The sequence below is a fragment of the Hippocampus zosterae genome, chromosome 2 (assembly GCF_025434085.1).
Source record: "Hippocampus zosterae strain Florida chromosome 2, ASM2543408v3, whole genome shotgun sequence".
Lineage (NCBI taxonomy): Eukaryota > Metazoa > Chordata > Actinopteri > Syngnathiformes > Syngnathidae > Hippocampus > Hippocampus zosterae.
The window spans coordinates 27,151,549-27,170,257 of NC_067452.1; the positions used below are offsets into that span (position 1 = coordinate 27,151,549).

The following is an 18,709-nucleotide window of genomic DNA, read 5'->3' on the forward strand; positions in this document are numbered from 1 at the left end:
TGATATTTTATCACCACAATCAATAGGGAAATCTTTAATCTAAATGTTTTTAATTCATAATAAGACAAAAACCAGGCGGAAAGTGAAAATAAACTAAAACCTCTAACTGTACGAGCTTCTTTTATGTATGTTCACATACTTGACTGTGTTGAAAATAATTAACCACTGTCAAGATAAAGATTTTAAATGATTCAATAGTCAACCTTGCAAAGGCACAGTCATACGTCATTGAATGTCAGTAACCAAAGGTGTGTAGTTACATTTTATTTTAATTCTGTACTGTACAACATTTAAGAGGCTCTACAGAACCAGTTATAGTAATCCATTTTAACACATGTTCGGCTGCATATTGACAAAACGTCAGTTGGAATGCATATTCAATGCACATCTCCATCATCCTTTAGCGATGACTCATTTACCACTGAGGAACTGTATTGAAGTTTCATTCGTAATCTCTCCAGGATATTGACTGGGTGCAGACAGAGAAGCACGTGTTTGAGCAAGCCTCCACAAATCCATTCTTAGTGGGCCTCCACTCCTGTTTCCAGACAGAAAGTCGGTAAGAACCGATTATGGACTTACCTTAATTAAAACAGCTTTGTTTTTCCACTTAAAAGTGTCACCTTGAGGATATTACTTATTTTCCTTTTATTTATGTATTTATTTTTTGTGTGATACACCAAACACATGGATAATAGATATCTGACGACAAACGGCTTGGTTATAGGTGGTAGGCCTGGTACCGCTATGAATGCATTTGGAATATTTAAAAAAGAAAAAATCCAATGACGTGATAATCGATGTCTAGCTGAAGAACTACAGTGGACATTTCAAATTAAAATTCAATTTGAATCAAGTCATTAGTTGATCAAATGTATGCTTAATTTTCATAGTGATGACATCATAAGCAAGGACAAGGCTGGGGGTCAAGTGCTATATCTTAAAAAAAAAACATTGCTGCCATTCTTTCCACTGCCTTTCTCCAAATAACTCTCCCTTTCATTTTCTAGGTTATTTCTTGTGATTGAATATGTGAATGGTGGGGACTTGATGTTTCATATGCAACGACAAAGAAAGCTCCCTGAAGAACATGCAAGGTAAGGATTAAGATTTTGAGACATGAGTGTGCTTCATCAAGCTTTAGTTCTTTCCCTGTCTGGTACCAACTGTTGCCTGCACCATGGTTTATTACCCAGCCCTGAATTATACTACATTCTTGTGATGATACAATTAAAAAATGTCAGTCAAACATTTTCACATTGGTGTAAACAGTTGCTGTTTGTCTGTAGTCGCAGTTCATCTGTATTTAAAATGTACATTCAGTTTCTCATATATTGTTGTAAATGTTGCAAATGAGAGTTCGGCTCCTCTCACAACCGGCAGCAGACTCGTGTAGGCGTTGCTGCTGGTGCAGATGATTGCAGCTCTTTGGTATGCCCCCCATTAAATTTATTTGCACTGTCTTTGCACTATGACTCATTTTAAATCGTCCTCAACAGTGTGCTTCTTTTAAGTGCTTCTTACAAACACATGCTCCGTATCGTTCCCGAGCAGTTCCTCACGGACACTGACACCACCCAAATATATAATTTATTTTTACACCTCTGAAAAACATAATGAGCCCCCATTATTCATGCTTCTTTCTACTTGTGGGGCACTTCAACTATGCCCGTGATAAATGCTGGATCAAAGGCTTGGTAATATAGAGAGGCACTGTTGAGCCCCTATCGGACCCTACAATCTGTATTCTGGAGACAGTGGCTGTACATATGCAAAGTAGCATGCTAATGACTCATAATGATTGTACATATTGATGAGATGCGGTCCTGACGCATTCCCCGCGCCGTGGGGTTGGCGGTCTGTGGGCGATGGATGGTGCTGCTCAGAGCACGCTACTTCTATCAGTCTGGATGCCAGTACTGAAGCAATTGTGTACAATCAAGGCTGTCACAGTGAAATTGTCGGGGAGCAGTGTGGGATTTGCCAGTGCGCTGTCAAACGATCTTTTCCTCAGTGTTTGACATTGAGGGATTTGTAGCACGCACTCAGACAGAGGGCCCGTCAATCTTAATGGAAACTTATCTCTCCGTGACAGGTCACGAGCTACCCACATCTCACGATTTGCTCTAAACACAAGGATGTGTTAATCATGATGATTATCGTTCATACTTTAGAGTTATATGGCCCACTTTTAAATAGTTTCGAGACATGCCTGGCGGCTAATTGCCTATATTACATTTAAGTAATTAATTTACAAATACGATAACGAAAGTTAACCCAAATGCAAAATATATACAGCATCATCAATGCTGCTTAACCTGTCATCACTCCTTGTTTTTTGTTTTGTTTTGTTTTAGCACGGCAATGCTGCCATCTCAAGTACCATGACCAAGAGAAAACAAATGGAAAAAGCTAAAAGAACATTGAATTGTATGGCTTGATGAGATTTCCCGAGCACTAGACACTCCTTCCCATGCTATGCTTTCCTGATAACAATCTTGCCAGGTCAGGTTTTGGATCATCGCTGGCCATCAATTTTGTGGCACTCGTTCAGTGTCCAATTATCTGTTTTGTCTTGCTCTAAATTAGATTTCCTCTTTTTGAAGAAACCCAAATTTCTCTGATTTCTTCTCATAATATAACGGAGAAACTATCACATGCCGATTTATTTTTGTAGTCATGATATAAAACTGGTTAAGTTTGCAAAATGTTTGGACAAATTAAGACTGAAGCAAGCAGAGCGGACTATGGGTTCTGAAGGGACACGGCAAGCATTTCATACCATGAATCTAACCATGATTTTTGTTCTGTTAGCAATACTGATGAATATAAACCTGATAGCAAAATATTTTTAGCTTTCAATTGTTGGAAATTTCACTGCCACATAATATGCATCATAGCAAAAGTGTCATTCAAGAATGATTTGATGCATGTGGTTGACCTGAAATGTGGAAAAAAATCACTGTTCCAACTGAAAATAAAAACCCTATGTCACCACTACATTAGCCCAGTACAGTACTGCATAGAGCTGAGCGCTGTGTACAAAATTTCATATCTCAATACTCATGCCAGTTATCTTTAAAGATGCGATATCGATATTACTATGGGTTCATGTATTTTTAGATATTTTATTGACATTGTTTTGATCCACAAAAATATAATGTCAGTCAAGGCACACACAGGTTGCTTACAGAAACAGGATGTTGGCGATCCTTGAATGGACCAGTGAGCTGAGCACCACTATTTTATAGTTGGTACATTCATTGGTACATATAAATGGTAATTATAAATATGGTTAAGTATTGTTGTAAGATACAATACACTATGTCTACTGTATTTTTATTGCTTGATGGCACACAGCTGCGTCTCGCTTCGCTTATGTGACACAAAAAGTCCACATGACTGATGACGTCGTAATTTTTGATATTGTATATCTTCATTGCTCAGATCTAGATGTCAATATGATAATGATATATCACCCAGCCCTACGCTTACAATTAAATACAGTTTTACCCATCAGATTTGCTGGATTCCTGGTTAGGTTAGAACCTGGATTGGCCAATGAGATACCAGGGCTGATATGTGAATTGCACTCAGTAGAGCACTAGTTCTAGATAAATCTCTTAATGCAGGATATAAAAATAGAGACATTCTTCTTTGGCATGTCAAAGCCACAGATGAAATCCAAATGTATTCTGTTTTTTTTCTCGTTTTGTTTGTTATGGAGGTAACAAAATCATGCACTTCAAATGCCTAGGGTAACTGAAAAGAAAAAACAATGATTTATAGCAGCATCATATACAGTGGTGGCAATCACACGGCAGATTGTATAGGCCATTGGAGATTCCATTAAAACAAACCACAGCATAGTGGTCATATCCAAGGGAAAAAAATACCTTCTTATTATTCATAGTGGGTTGCACACTGGGTTGAGCAATATCTGGTGCTGAAAAGAACAACTCATCAATATCACCTAGTAGTGAGTGTGTTTATTATTTCATTTTAAACAACATTCACCAATCTCTGCATTTTTAAAACATCCTAAAACAGATTTTATGCTGCTGAAATCTGCATTGCTCTAAACTTCCTGCATGAGAAAGGCATCATTTACCGAGACTTGAAGCTGGACAATGTTCTTTTGGACCATGACGGACACATCAAGCTCACAGACTATGGCATGTGTAAGGTAAGCGACACTGCCATTTTCCACTGTTGATGGCTGCAGATTACAAATTAAGGTAGTCGATCAGTATTGACTCGACACACTGTCTGTTTTCCTTTTTTTCCAAGTTCGTATTCCATTTATTTAATTTATTTCTATTGCTCGTGTTTTTATTTCTTCTTCAGGAGGGAATCAGACCAGGTGACACAACCAGTACATTCTGCGGAACACCAAACTACATTGCACCAGAAATTCTCAGAGGAGAAGATTATGGTAAGAGAGAGGTCATTGTTTCATTATTAGCTTATGTCTCATCTGACAAATCACTTTGTCCCCCCCCCTCCCCCAATTAAGATGATGTAAAACACCTGATTCAGTAGTGCTCGGTTTTGAATTTATAACCAAATACGCTTTGCTTACTCAGGCTTCAGTGTAGACTGGTGGGCCCTCGGCGTACTAATGTTTGAGATGATGGCTGGGCGGTCCCCGTTTGACATCATCACCGACAATCCTGACATGAACACTGAGGAATACCTCTTTCAAGGTGAGTTTGGGGCAACTGAACAATAGCTAAGGCTTGCAGCTTCACCACTATTTGAAATCGATTGATATCGCATTGCACCAAATACCAGTACCAATACCAAGCAGTCAACTGCGACATATGGACAAATGTGGTGATACACTGACCTGATGGACTTTATTGACTGATTGCTTAACTCTTCAATTTAATGCTCATTAGCCAGCATTCCATATGCACAAAAACCTCTTGAAGAAAGTGGGCTTCTCATGAGGCTTTGCACTCTTCACACGCTATTCAAACATTCCTGCACACATTTATTTTGACACTTGTACATAATCAGTTGCTGTTTCCCTACTAGCAAAGATCTAAGGATGCTTCGCCCAACAATATTTACTTAGGTTCAGGGGGTGTTAGTCATATGAGATACTTGGAGACAAAGTCTGCTCAAAGCGATGTTTCTGGCTGTTTTTTGCCATAAAAAACAAACAAACAAAAAAAATAGTACTTAGGTTAATTTATGCCTTTGTTGCATAAGTGATATTTAGTTTGAGTGTGGACGAAACTGATTTCATGTCATGGAATAAAAATGAGCTCTGAGCTGCAAAGGATTTATGTCTGTGCCAATGCAGGCTTAAATTGTTCTGGCATGGTTCATTAAAATGCAGGAATCACGAAATTGGTTAACTTTATTTCCCTCCAATGTTAATTAGCTTTAGTTCACTGATGTTTCTCACACCGAAGCTGGCCTGTATATGACATCACTTGACACCATTGAGTTTTCTTATTTTCTCATTTACTGACACAGTTTTACATTGACCGCCTGATTCTAGGAAACCAGATGTATATTGTGACATTTGCTCCAAAATAGAAATAATAGATTTTTAGACTCAAAATCATTGTCCTCTTAGAATACAGTATGTCTTTACCATTAATAATCTTGAAAGGGATGTTTTTTAAGTGCCTATGTAATTGAAAAGAAGTGTGCTTACTACACACCTATAACTTTGATGAGGATGTGTCTGAGTCTTTTGTTCTTATTAATCCAGACTTGTTTTATTGAACTTTTTGTAGCTAGTAAGCCAGAACAGTGACACATTTTTCACATCTTGTTCGAGAGTCCTATCACATTTCTCGTCTTTGCCATTACTGTAGCCCTTCTACTTCTTTACATTCCTTTTAATTCCTCAAGATGTTTTCCACACTTCACAAACCAGGTGTCTTAAGTCTTTGATATTCTTGCCAGCCAAATGCAGCACAAATAGAGATAAACAACCATTCACACTCATTCTCACACCTGTGGACAAATGAGTATATACTGAACATAACGCGCATGTTTTTGGAATGTGGGAGGAAGCCAGAATACCTGGCGAAAACTCCCTGAATACTGCTGACAGGCACATTTTCAGAAATAGGCATTTACAAGAGAAATGCACTCCAGACAACCCGAATAACCGTATAAAAGCAATTAAATTCTTCTATATAATTTTGTACAGAATTCTGAGATTAAAGTGAGAATCTTGCCAACCTTATTTTTTTTCTTCATTGGCCCTAGTCCTCTTCTGTAATTTTGCCTTTACCCATTATATTTTTTTCAACTGTAGTTAAGCACTAAGAAGAGAATTTACTGGATTTGCCTCTTTGATTTACTCCTTCATTGTTCCATCCAGTAGGTGGTGGACCCTTTCTTCCAGCAAAGTGTTCTGATTAGAATGATTGATTTTGGATGATAACAACATGAATTGCCCTGACTTGCATGGACAAAGCAATTACGCCCTTTAATGAAAGATTTATGAATGCATGATGAACGACAGTACTACTTTCAAACCTATAATTGGGTCTTCTATTTTCTTATTTGTGTTTCCTCGAGCCATATGGTACCCTTACAGTTCACATCGTCCATCACCCCGCCCCCCAGCTTGTCAGAACAGAAATTCCTCCATAATGCAACAGCCTTGTTGATACAATACAGTATGTCTGTGCTGTGACTGTCAGTAGCATAGAGTGGCACAGTATCTAGCATCTGTTACCAGTAGAGCAGTTTCCTAGTGGGTTTGCTTGTAGAACAGCAGGTTTCTGGAACGGATATCAAGTCGTTCCCTATAGGTGCTGCTCAGCCATATGTCACTGAGCTGAACCGTGAGCCAGGTCCTGCTTTGGGTATCGGTGCTGCATTTGCCAGCCTCAAAGCTTAGTCAGACACCCAGACCTTGAAAAATGTTTTATTATTAAGAAAAAAAAATCAACCCCACCGTGCTAGTCATTTTAAGAGTCAACACATTTCACAAGCTGATACTGTGTTAAAGCACAACACAATTTTTTCCCCAGCCACCGGCATATTTGACATTTCCTTGTTTCTGCATTCATTTGTTTGCGACATATCCTGCCTATGCGACATTGACTCAAATAATAAATCATTTTAGCCAAGCCAACGTGCCAATGATCATCATTATGTGAAGTTCAATTTAATATTTTTTTGGGTGGCATCTGTTTCCGGATTGCATTTACAAGTGTCATACAGTCACCATAATTTTATATACAGAATAAAACATTGAACATACTGTAGCTAATGCACATTTTAAAGAACATTTGGCCAAGCATGGAACAGTAAGGGACAAGGATCAATTCCAAATAAACAAACCAACCAACAATCTACGACATGAAAAAACGAATGACGGTTTGATAGAGTTGTGCTTGACCAGTGTTCTTCAATTAAAATTCGGTGGAGTCCGGTTGCTAGGAATTTCTTAGGGCAAAGATCCTCACATCAAAATATTTCGATTCGCACTTATTCCGCTTATCTTCACAACAGTCGTGGGTGTGCTGGAAACCCATCTCAGCGAGAGGCACCCCGCCTCTCGCTGAGATGGGTTATGCCCTGGACCGGTCAACAGCCAAGCAACCATTCAGACACACGCACACCTCCCGAAAATGTTGTGTTTTCTTTTGACATAACATGCATGTTTTCGGAATGTGGGCGGTAATCGCATTACTCAGACAGAACCCATTCAGTCATGGGGAGAACATGCAAAGTCCACACTGCAGCGTCGGAGCCTAAATTTTAGTCTACATCCTCTGAACTGCGAGGCGGATGTGGCACCATGTAGCAAACCCATTAAACACATTTAAAAAAAACATCTAATGATAAATAATATTTCCTTCACATATTTGTGGTTTTGCAAATCTGATATTTCATTATATCCCCCTGGACCATGGATGAAACTATTTTAATCTTTCTAGAGGAGGACAAAAATACAGAAATACAAAGTGTTTTTTAAATGCACAACTAAGATCCTAAAACGGTTCACATTTAAAATCAAAGAACGCCAATAGCTTAAGCATCCACTAAACGGGCACAAACCGGTAGGCCAACATTTTAGAACTAACTGTATTTTGATGTCCGTAACTAAGGGAGATCCTTTCGTTTTCCAGACCATTGTTGTTTTTATTCGTTTATAACTATTGTAATGCGGGAGCGTCAAACCTGTGTGTGCACCATCAAAATGGAAAGAACCAGAATGGAGTCTTCTGTGTCTCCTCCTTTCCTTGGACTCCCACGCAGCAGATATGGTGACCCACAGGCTGTTGGACTGTGAATCATCCAGCGCCCCTCCTCACGATTGTCCTTTTCTTTCTCTTTCCCTCTCACCCTTTTTTGTTGCTGTCCTCTTTGGCCAACAGTTATTCTTGAGAAGCCTATTCGCATCCCAAGGTCTTTGTCGGTGAAAGCAGCCAGCGTGCTCAAAGGTTTTCTGAACAAGGTGAGAGCCCATTGCCAAAGCAGCCTTTCTTCCGCTCTCTCAAGACAGAATGTTTGTGGTCATGGGCAGGAAATTGGGCTGTCTCTTATGGGCAGCCAATGCACTGAAATTAAATAAACTATACAAGGGATAGGACACAATGCAAATAGTATACAGACTGTAGATACTCATATTAACGAGCCTAACCACTGACATAACAGCGACTGCTTTCTCAAAAACACATGATTTATTAACATTACATGGCATTTGTTGGCAGTTTCTTTGCTGACTCTCCAAGGTTGACATGAAAACCCCAAAAGAACTCACGTTATTCAGGAAGTTATATAAACTGTTCAGTAAACTAGGAAAAGAAAACCAAAACAATTTTCAGTAGATGCCACCTCACCTTCAGGCCACATGTCATAACACACTGTATGTCTGAGTGAAATGAGAGTAGAGAAGGATATTCTGTGGGAGGGAGGTCTTTTGTATTTGTAAGTGCAGCCCAACTCCACAAAACAATCAACGCACATCCGTAAGCAAGAACTTTGCACTTGGTTATCTGAGTTGCCATTTGGCAAATGGGCACTTTACCCTATTTTGCCACTCCGTCCTGCGTCCACAAGCTGATACCCTTCCCACATCAACCCTCCGTCCTTGTTCATATAATAATCGTCTTTCATCCTCGTCCTTTTAAAACGCCTCAAAAATGACATCACTTTTCTTTCTATTTCTTATGTTTTAGTGATAAGCAACTCAAGAACTGTAACAACTGAAATGCAGTATGAAATATCCTCCCCATTCAAGACTCATTTACTTTCCAGATGAGGCTCAATTTAGGTTTGGGGGAAAATCGAGAATCCAGATGTGACATTGTTTGGATTGTTTTGCTATGAGATAGAATAGCGTTGCGCCAATTCAGATTTTTGAACAGCTGTCTTGGTTCCCACAGGATCCTAAGGAGCGGCTGGGTTGCCAGGTCCAGACAGGTTTCACAGATATCAAGTCCCACACATTTTTCCGCAGTATAGACTGGGAGCAGGTAAGTGTTGCAGAGAGGTCGTGGTCGTCCGTGGATTCAAAATACAAACATAACTTACAATGTGATGAGGCAGAAGGAGTATGTGAAGCAAAATTTCATGTTGACATATACTAACAGTAGATTACAAAAGTTGAAGAGTACCGGTAAACACAGTGAATACTTACCTTTAAAATAATGGGGGATTTGTGCATTTTCCTCAAATGCCTATTTTGCTAATATATGTAACATTTCACACATGGCATTGGATTGAGGTGCTGCCTGAAATAGTCTCAGCCACCAAAGAATTAGTTAGGATCCAGACCAAATACGGTAATGTTACTGTTTTAATGCATCAACTACAGACATCCGTTGGGATGTGTGATTTAATATTTTCTGCTTGTATGCTAAAAATGGAAAAAACTAGGAACCTATTAATTGGTTGTTTCATTGTCAGTTTTGTGTCTTGAAGCAATTAATGGACAGTGGCTCTAGCCAGCCGAGTTGCGTGTTTTTTTTAGCCTCATCTAATTTGCTGTGTAAAATAAACTTTTCCTTCAACATGTTTCTTGGCAAATGGGGGACGAACCTTTGCATACTTTTTGGTCAGCAGCCACATATGCCTCCTGACTTTCAAAGGGTTTGCCCAGTCTTTGAGGCCTGCAGTTCTTGGGATGTCATTCTGGGTTTGTTTGTGACCTCCTGGATGAGTCATCATTGCACTCTTGGAGTAATTTAGCTTGACCAACCACGCCTGGGAAAAGGTTTAGCAGCTGAAGTCTCATAGCCTTGAAAACTCTATTTCTCATTTGCTCTTGAATGTATTTGGCTCGTGGCGTGATATGATTCGTTTTATGATCTTGTAACGTTGGTTTGGGTCCGTTACATCCGTGAGACTGACCGGAAAACATTCGGCGACAGGGCTAGGTAGGTGCTGTGCTGCTAACGTACTATTGGGGTATCTACATTCTGCCACTATATTATTGAATATATCATTTGCGGGCTGGCACCAAATGGCCAACAAACTGCCATGGACCAATGGTTGGGGACTGATGGATAATTTCATGATTCAACAACCAATCTGGCAGTACTTAACTGTGACTGCCTACAACCCCCCCCCCCCACCCCCCACAGCTCCCCACACCACAATAAATTAATTTATTGTTTAGAAACTGCATTTTGTACAATACAAAAATGGGCTTGATGAGACGAAAGGTTAAGTATGATATATAGATGCAAAATATTAACAGAAAGGGGCAAAAATTTCATGGCCCTCTACTACTTCAAATAACACTGAATCGACTTACTGTTCATTTTCCACATAATCAAAACTGGCTTTTCACATGAAATAATAACTTGGAAAGTTGAATTTTACTGTTCTAAATATATTAACACCACATTTTTGTTTTTTTGTTGTTTTTTTTTAACAAAAATGTTTGAACCAGAATTGTGTTGCTCATGCAGCGCAGGATGTCTGCTCTGATATGCAATTTGTCTAAAATCAAGTATTTTTACTTTAAAAGAGCAGTGATTATTTCACCTTCGGGCTCAGCTACAAGCTGTTGTACTCAGTATCAGTAAGGTTCTAAAATACATGCAAAATAATCATAATGATCTTAAAGAAATGAAACTTCCATAAACATTTAGATTTTTTTTAAATTAACTTCTTTCCGCCCCCAAGACCGGCTGTCTTTTCAATTCCAGCAGCTTTCTACTTCTGCCTGGTTGCATCTGAAATGGACTTGATATTGTTATGATTCTTAAACAGCTAGCACTAGATCACTCAAAATAATAAATGAGTGAATAATTATCACTCCATCACAAATCGTCAGACAACAGTTTGCTGTTGTTACCCATTGTTAGCTAAAATTGTAGCACATCAGATTCGCTCCAGGCAGATGAACCGATGGTAGTTCTTTGTGCTTACTACCTCCTGAAAGTCAGGTGCTGACAGCTGTTCTGGGCTTTGATTTTATAACCTGTCAGATTACTCCAACTCATGTGACAACAACAACAAACAGAATAGATCCTGCACACCCACATTTAATGACAGTTAGCTTTGAAAACAGGACAGAGTTGTCACTACTCTTTCTGATTTGCCTTTGCCAAACATGACAGGAGTTATCTACTTTATACATCTCGAGCTGAGGCAGCACACAGTACGCCTTCCTATTTATGGTGCAGTTAGGTGGAGCCTGTACGAAGAAAATACTCTATATTTGCAAAGCTATCCCATTGATACTGTACTTATAATGTTTTGTTTTTTTCCTTGTTATCCCATATCCTTTACAGTCGTTGCATACTGTATAGTCCGCATTTGCTGATTTGTGAATTGCCATTTGAAAACTCATCTTGCAGCTGTTTTGTTTGGCTGAAAAATGCATTTATGTGCGCCGTCTGTGTATTATTTTGCTTATTCTGTAACACCCTAAGTTGACGCCCAAACACTTTGCACTTTGCAAATTTTATGACAAACAGCATAACACCACATGAAAACCATGACACCCTAGGAGAAGGTGAACCTCCTGGATATGTTCCAAAAAGGAATCCATGCCATTATGGCATGAATAAAGGTAATACATAATAGAAGAAAATAAAGAAGAAGGAAAATAGTGATCAGAAAGATTGTTGAAAACGGGTGCTCCATAATTTATGTCTTGTTTGCTACTTTTCATATATATATTATCATATATATACAATTTTCAAAATGATCTGCAAAAAAAGGTTTTGTTGCCCACCCGGGCAGTATTTTCCGCAAGCTCATGACCTCACAAAAGGCTTGGGAGCTTGCGGGTTCTGCACAGGAACTTCCATCCAATCTAGTACTCGCACTCTTACTACAAAGTTGCGCTTTTGTAACAAGTGCAAAATATGACTTGTTCTTGTTTTGATTGTAAAGTGTCCTTGAGTGTTTTGAAAGGCGCTTAGAAATGAAACGTAATTTTATTATTATTGGCTTTGGCTTGCTGAAATAATAGGGGCACCCTGTCAAAAGACATTTCTTAGATGGCAGCATACATTTCTCCAAAATGCATATGTAAAAATGTCAGTTAACAGTCTAGATTTGTTTCGTTCATTGATAGGCTCATTGTGCTTCATTGGCTCTTAAGGCAGTCTGTATATAGCTGCATTTATTTTCATATCCGCATTTAAAGCACCACAATAAAATGTCACTTTATAATATTAGCACTGTTGGAGTGTTTCTGTGGTATCTGTCTCCCTATTGGGACTTCAGTCGAAGAGAGTTTGGGTAGTAACGCGCTGAGGAAGAAAACAATCACCGTGTTAATGAGTGCTGCCACAGTGGCTGTGAAGTACACACCAAAGGCAAACTGGGGAAGGATATCAAAGCGTGAGAGATTCCTGAGTGCAGCAACCAGCCACTATGTAGTGCAAAGGGAAAACAAGTTGACAAAGCTTTGAGAGGTGCAGAAGCGACGCTCTCTGCCCTCAAACTAGAAGCCTGTCTCCAGTCCTGACAGGCCTGGCACACTGCTCCTGTTGTTACTCTGTATTAATATTCATCAGACAGGTCCCCGGGGTGCGGCTTGACTCTCTGAAGAGATGACACATTTGAATATAATTTACCTGGCTCTGTCTTTCAATCCCTTTCCAAATGCAAGGTTCTTTATTGCCAGACAAGTGTCGAGCTTGATGAGAACGGTGATGGGATTGATCCTTTGGGATTCCTACACACCTGCCCGGCGCCTCAGGTCTGTGGACCAGACATTATTAGAAGTACCAAGAACTAAACTGAGGCTCAGAGGGGATCGAGCCTTTTCTGTTGCTGGTCCCTCTCTCTGGAATGATCTCCCACTGAACATTCGGCAAGCCTCCTCGCTGCCCATCTTCAAAGCCCTCCTCAAAACTCACTTGTATTCTTTGGCATTCGTCTCAGCATGACTTAGATTTGTTCTTGGTTTTACTGTTTGGTGCTTTCTACCGCCTTTATTACGGATTCGTCTTACTGTTAATTGTGTATGTTAAATCGCTCCATGTGCAGCACTTTGTATGCAGCGATGGCTGTTTGAAAGTGCTCTATAAATACTGTTGACTTGACTTGTTGTTGACTTTGTGATCATCGTTGCTGTAAATCACTACGGTTCTTCTTTATCAATGAAATCAGATCTCCATCTATTACTTTCGATAATGAAGCAGTGAATCTAATGTTGTGGTGTTCCATTTTAAATCTTTTTGATCATCTGGTATCTTTCCAATTGATTCTTCAAAATTCCATGAATCTCAGTCGCAGCACTTGGCTGTATTTTAAAGTGCTTATTATTATTAAATTTAATGTAATTAAATTTAGATGAGGTCTGCCCCAATCAGATCTCAGCGAAAAGGTGGTGGTGGTGGCACAGACGACGATTCGACCCGCACAGGGCTTAGTCTGCTACTTTGTTGGTCACACAACAAGCAACTGTCCAACAAAACATGACACAGCCTGCGGCCTTATTTATTTATTGCGGCCTTCCCAATTGAATAGTTTGTTAAAAGATATTTGTGTGCTCTGCTAATTACTTAGGAATTAGGGACGATTACAAATAATCATAATAATAATCAGAATCTCTGGGCCATCTGCCTTGGAATGGACCAACAGAATTTTCCAATGGCCACCATGCCTCTCATTTTTGGAAGTTCACATTTTGTGATGTGCAAAAAGTGCACTGGGTTGCGTATTTGTTTTTTTTCTATATTCAAAATAATACTTGTTGCAATGTTTTCGGTGTGCGTATCTGAGAATTTATTTATGGTTTTTCGCAACATTGTTTAACCAAAAAATCATTTTGTCCAGACATTGACATCCTTTTTCGGCTCAGGTTTTTACAGAGAAAATTGACTGAGAATGAATCCAATAAATAATATGCATAACTCGGTTTCAGTTGCATTCAGAAAATACCAATCAACAGAAAATGATCTCATGCCCTAGAGCAGGGGTGTCAAACTCATTTTTGTCGTGGGGCACGTTGAAGTGACCGTTTTCTTTGGATGGCCGTTATGACTGTGAAAGCATTTAAAGAAGTCAAGAATAATATTTGAATCAACGATTGTTTAAGTTACTGTAATGAGGGATTTGGTAACAAGAAAATGCTGACAATGGCTCTTATTTATTACATATGAGAAGTTGAAATGTTGGTCCAGATTTTAGCAATCTTGGTAGAAGTTGACATGTTTGATTTGCTTTCGTGGGACACATAAAATGATATACCGGGCCAGTTCTGGCCCCCGGGCCTTGAGTTTGACACCTGTGCCCTAGCGAGAAGGAGATTGGGAGCGAGAGAGAACCTCTAACAGTGGCAGCTTAAGTGATGCCTAATTGAAGCATGATGCCTAATTGAAGCATATTTTGCCATGCACATTGAGAGGTTCTGCGATCCCAAGAGGAGAATCTTGAGATATGAAGAGTGTGAGTACTCGCAGAAAGATTGCAATGTTCAACATCAGAAGCACTTGGGAAAGGTTGGCCAATATGAATGGGATGGGGATTCCAGAAAGCAGGTTATGTGAACACTCAGAGTGTGTTAACCCTGAGGGGAGGGAAAAGCTGAATTATGCAGTCCAGACGGAGGGTAAGAGTTTTTTTTTTTAAATTCAGATAGACCAGTGATTTCCAACCACACCATAGCGAGAGTTATCAGCGGTGCCGTGGGAAATCCAGTCCATCCACTTTTCACCTAATTTCTCCCAAAATTATGTTTTTGTTTATCTGTCTATGACATAAAAATGAGGACAGGACAGTTACAGTAAATATTCTTTCATTAAATGGCAGCATATACAATAAGTGTGGAGTCCCCTGTTACTACTCCCACAATAGAAAAACTGATGGCCTCCTGCGAGTATATCAGCTTTGTATTCATTTAAACAGACCCAGATTTTGAATTTGGTCAGTACTTATTTAGAGACAAAATCATAATGGTTTTGGTGACATTTTTGTTTGGTGGTATTCAATGAGATTTTTCTAATATACAATGGATGTTTTAGCTCAATAAAAGTTGGGAAACACTGACAGGCTGTTAAATTTTGGTCTACAAATCCATGACGTGTAAATAATAATGTCTTAAATTGAGATCTGTTGAATATTACATGAATGGTGATCAAATCAGTTGTTTCATGTTAATTTGTATCAATAAAAAGGAATGTGAGATCCAGTCATGACCGAGCAAAATATCTATATATTTTTTGTCATTCTGCACTCGCTTTAATTCCAATGTGAAATGACGTAACATGTTTCTCTCCGGTTGCCAAGGGGAATCTATCAGGACGCAATTGAAGATCTCTTTTTATTGAGGTAGTGGACGCGCTGAAGGTATATATGACCTTTAAGAGGTTCCACATTACTTGTTATAGTAATACATTTTAACACAATGTTGGCTGCACCATGACAAAATGTCCATTTGAATGAGTATATAACGCACATTTCCATCATCATCTCGTGATGACTAATTTACGACCGAGAAACTCTGTCGAGCCTAAATTCAAACTAATTCAGATCAGCTGCTTTTGAACTGAATACTGAGCTTTCAATTTCCGAGGGCGTCAACGACAGAGCTCAGGTTTAGACTGGTGAAACTTCTCTCTGGGAATACCATCGGGCCCGGAAGAGAAAGTCTCTGTTTGTTTGAAGCTCTTCCCACCAAACACTTTGAACCTGTATTGCTAACGAAGCATCGAAAGGGCCTACAAAGGACGGAAGATCGGGAGCTTTGAAGGACCTAAACACAAATATACACAGAAATCAACAACAACGTTTAAGCGAGATGAGATTGTTCCTTAACAAGGAGGAAACATATGGAGCTGCCGTGCGAGAGTTTGAGACTGTCCTTATTCTGGAACTGTTCTTTTACCTTGAGCCACTTTGGAAGGTTTTGTGGTTGTTACAGAGGAAGCAGTAAAATGTTTCCTGACCACCACCAGCTCGTTGAGCGCGTTCCCTGACTTCTGAACTAGCGGATTAGTGAATATGCTCCACCGGTGGAGGCACGGGACCAGTGAGGCACCATTCGAATATGAGAAGGTCTAAGCAACCTTAAAAGGCCAAGTAGACCATCTGTGCAGCTTTGCCCGTGAGATCATCATTGCATTTAATTTGAAATAATGAATTACCGGGGACAGATTTTTCTTGGTTAATTTTGAATGAAGAAATATATTAAGAGACCGTTGGTCAGTAACAGTTTTCTTGTTAGCAATTTTTAGTAAGCATCAAATATTGGTAAATCAGATGACAAACTAGGGCTCCATTGACATGGACAAATATGTGAAACAAAGCTCCAATTTCTTTCTAACATCCCACTATTCGTGCCAGTCTGATTCATTGTTTCTTTGAGAACGTCCTAAGTACACACTTAATAGGGGGAATAATATGAAACCATGGAAACGAACTCAACAGAACTCCCCTGGCTGAATCACTGCTGTAAAATAATTTTACAACCTCAACCTGTATTTTGTTTTTCTCTGCTGGATTCGTTGCTGTGCAGGAAAATAGCCGTGAGGTGCCCGTTTGTCACATTAAACGATAAAACATAGGAGGTGAGCCATCGCAAAGGATTGGTTCGAGAACATCCTCCCTTGTGGAATGCTGATGCGCAGGTGTTCAGAAACACTTGAATATGTGCAAGCGCAAAAGGCAGGTAAATAGGCAGGTAGATAAAAATGCACACCCTGTTCCTGTATATTATCATTCAAAAACGTACCACAACTCTGTGAAGCCCCCCCCCTGCCCAAAAAAGGAAAAACTTCAGACATTATTCCCATTAGTGTGTGAAACCTTGCAATGTCCTCTTTTTTCATTGGCAACAAAAATATGGAATTTAAAAACAGTGGTATCCGATTACTCCGTTGAACAAACAGAAACAAAACTTTTGTGTCCGTATTTATTTGAAATGTTGGAGCCTTGTGAATTGTCTGATTCAGTAAAATGTGTTGTTTGTTTGTTTCCATAAAGCTAGAGAAGAAGGAGATGACGCCGCCCTTCAAACCTCAAATCTCGGATGACTACGGCCTTGAAAATTTTGACACACAATTTACGAATGAGCCCGTACAACTCACACCGGATGATGAGTAAGTAACATTTCTTAAAATGTCCTGAACACCGTCGTTAAGTCATGTTTTATTTTTTTACCTAGTATATCAGAGAAAGAGTGAAAATGTAAAAGTGTGGCGAGGTGAGTGAGAAAGAGATGTCACATTCAATTAACTTTGGTTTTGTTTTCCCTCATCGGGTTTACGCTCAAAAACACCAATACACATTATTTTTGCCCCGATTACACGTGTGAACACAATTACGGGTCATCTTCCATTAGATAAAGAAACAAAACAACAGTCACTGAAATTGAATCTGGCACAAGTACCATAGGAATACACACCAAATTTCAATGAACATTGAATTCATTCAAATCGGGCATGACTTGACCTGCGTCTCAGAGCGCTTTTAAACATATTTATTTTCGTTAAGTTAATTGAAATAGCAATATATGTTTCACTTCCACCAGTTTTCTGTGAATTTACCAACAGTGAAAAAAATATGTCTGAACCATACAGAAGCTTTCAACTCTTTGTTTAGTGAATGGTGTAGAGTTGAGCCCTAAAACTCTCATTTAAAATCGTACCATGGCAAACTCAGTAACAAGCTGTTTAGCTAACATCTGCTCGAAAATTAGCATTTGCACAGGTAAATGAATAGCTTAACTTGCGTTGAATTGATGGATTTTGTATGACTGATACTGAAGCGAGCACATCACACAAGGTCATGCAGCTCTGAGACGCCTCGGTAAAGCAATGGATCCTGCTGCGGCGTGGAGATTCTGGCTTTGGTGTTCCCGTTGTATATAACACCTCTCAAAGAGTGCCATGATTATGCCTGTACAACAATTGCCAGTCTTGCAAAATAGTGTCCGGATTAAATGTCGAGTGGCCTGCTCAGCTGCGATTGGCTGGCACCCGGTTCAGGGTGTCCCCTGCCTACTGCCCGAAGATAGCCACGAGAGGCTCCATCATGCCCCGCGACCCTTGTGAGGAGAAGCGGATCAGAAAATGCAATGGATGGATGGATGGCCTGCTCAAGAATTTATTCCGGATCGGAAAATGAAATAGATGGATGGATGGAATGGCCTGCTCAAGAATTTATTTCCTTCTATCCCGCTTCCGAACTTCACATTTACAGTAAGCCGCAAAGATCAGAGCGCTTGTAGCCACTGGATCTGTTAGTGTGAACTGGAGCCTTATTAAATAACCATCATGCTTTGAACTCGCGACAGATGTTTTTTGCTCTCTTA

The 18,709-nt window shown here is 39.5% G+C and overlaps 1 protein-coding gene and 1 long non-coding RNA gene across 4 annotated transcripts in view; one reads left to right on the forward strand and one right to left on the reverse strand.

Annotated features, from left to right (window-relative positions):
• Positions 1–18,709, reverse strand: part of LOC127596144 (uncharacterized) — a 193,356-nt gene that overhangs the window by 36,909 nt on the left and 137,738 nt on the right. The gene's annotated exons all lie outside the window — the stretch shown is intronic.
• prkcz (protein kinase C, zeta) overlaps positions 1–18,709 on the forward strand; it is a 50,928-nt gene that overhangs the window by 24,601 nt on the left and 7,618 nt on the right. For all 3 annotated transcript variants that reach the window (XM_052058273.1, XM_052058272.1, XM_052058274.1), the window contains 8 exons: positions 462–559; positions 1,011–1,097; positions 4,051–4,186; positions 4,348–4,435; positions 4,587–4,706; positions 8,361–8,440; positions 9,372–9,461; positions 17,380–17,495. In XM_052058273.1, coding sequence (XP_051914233.1) covers positions 462–559; positions 1,011–1,097; positions 4,051–4,186; positions 4,348–4,435; positions 4,587–4,706; positions 8,361–8,440; positions 9,372–9,461; positions 17,380–17,495 — 815 coding nt within the window. The remainder of the gene's footprint in view (positions 1–461; positions 560–1,010; positions 1,098–4,050; positions 4,187–4,347; positions 4,436–4,586; positions 4,707–8,360; positions 8,441–9,371; positions 9,462–17,379; positions 17,496–18,709) is intronic.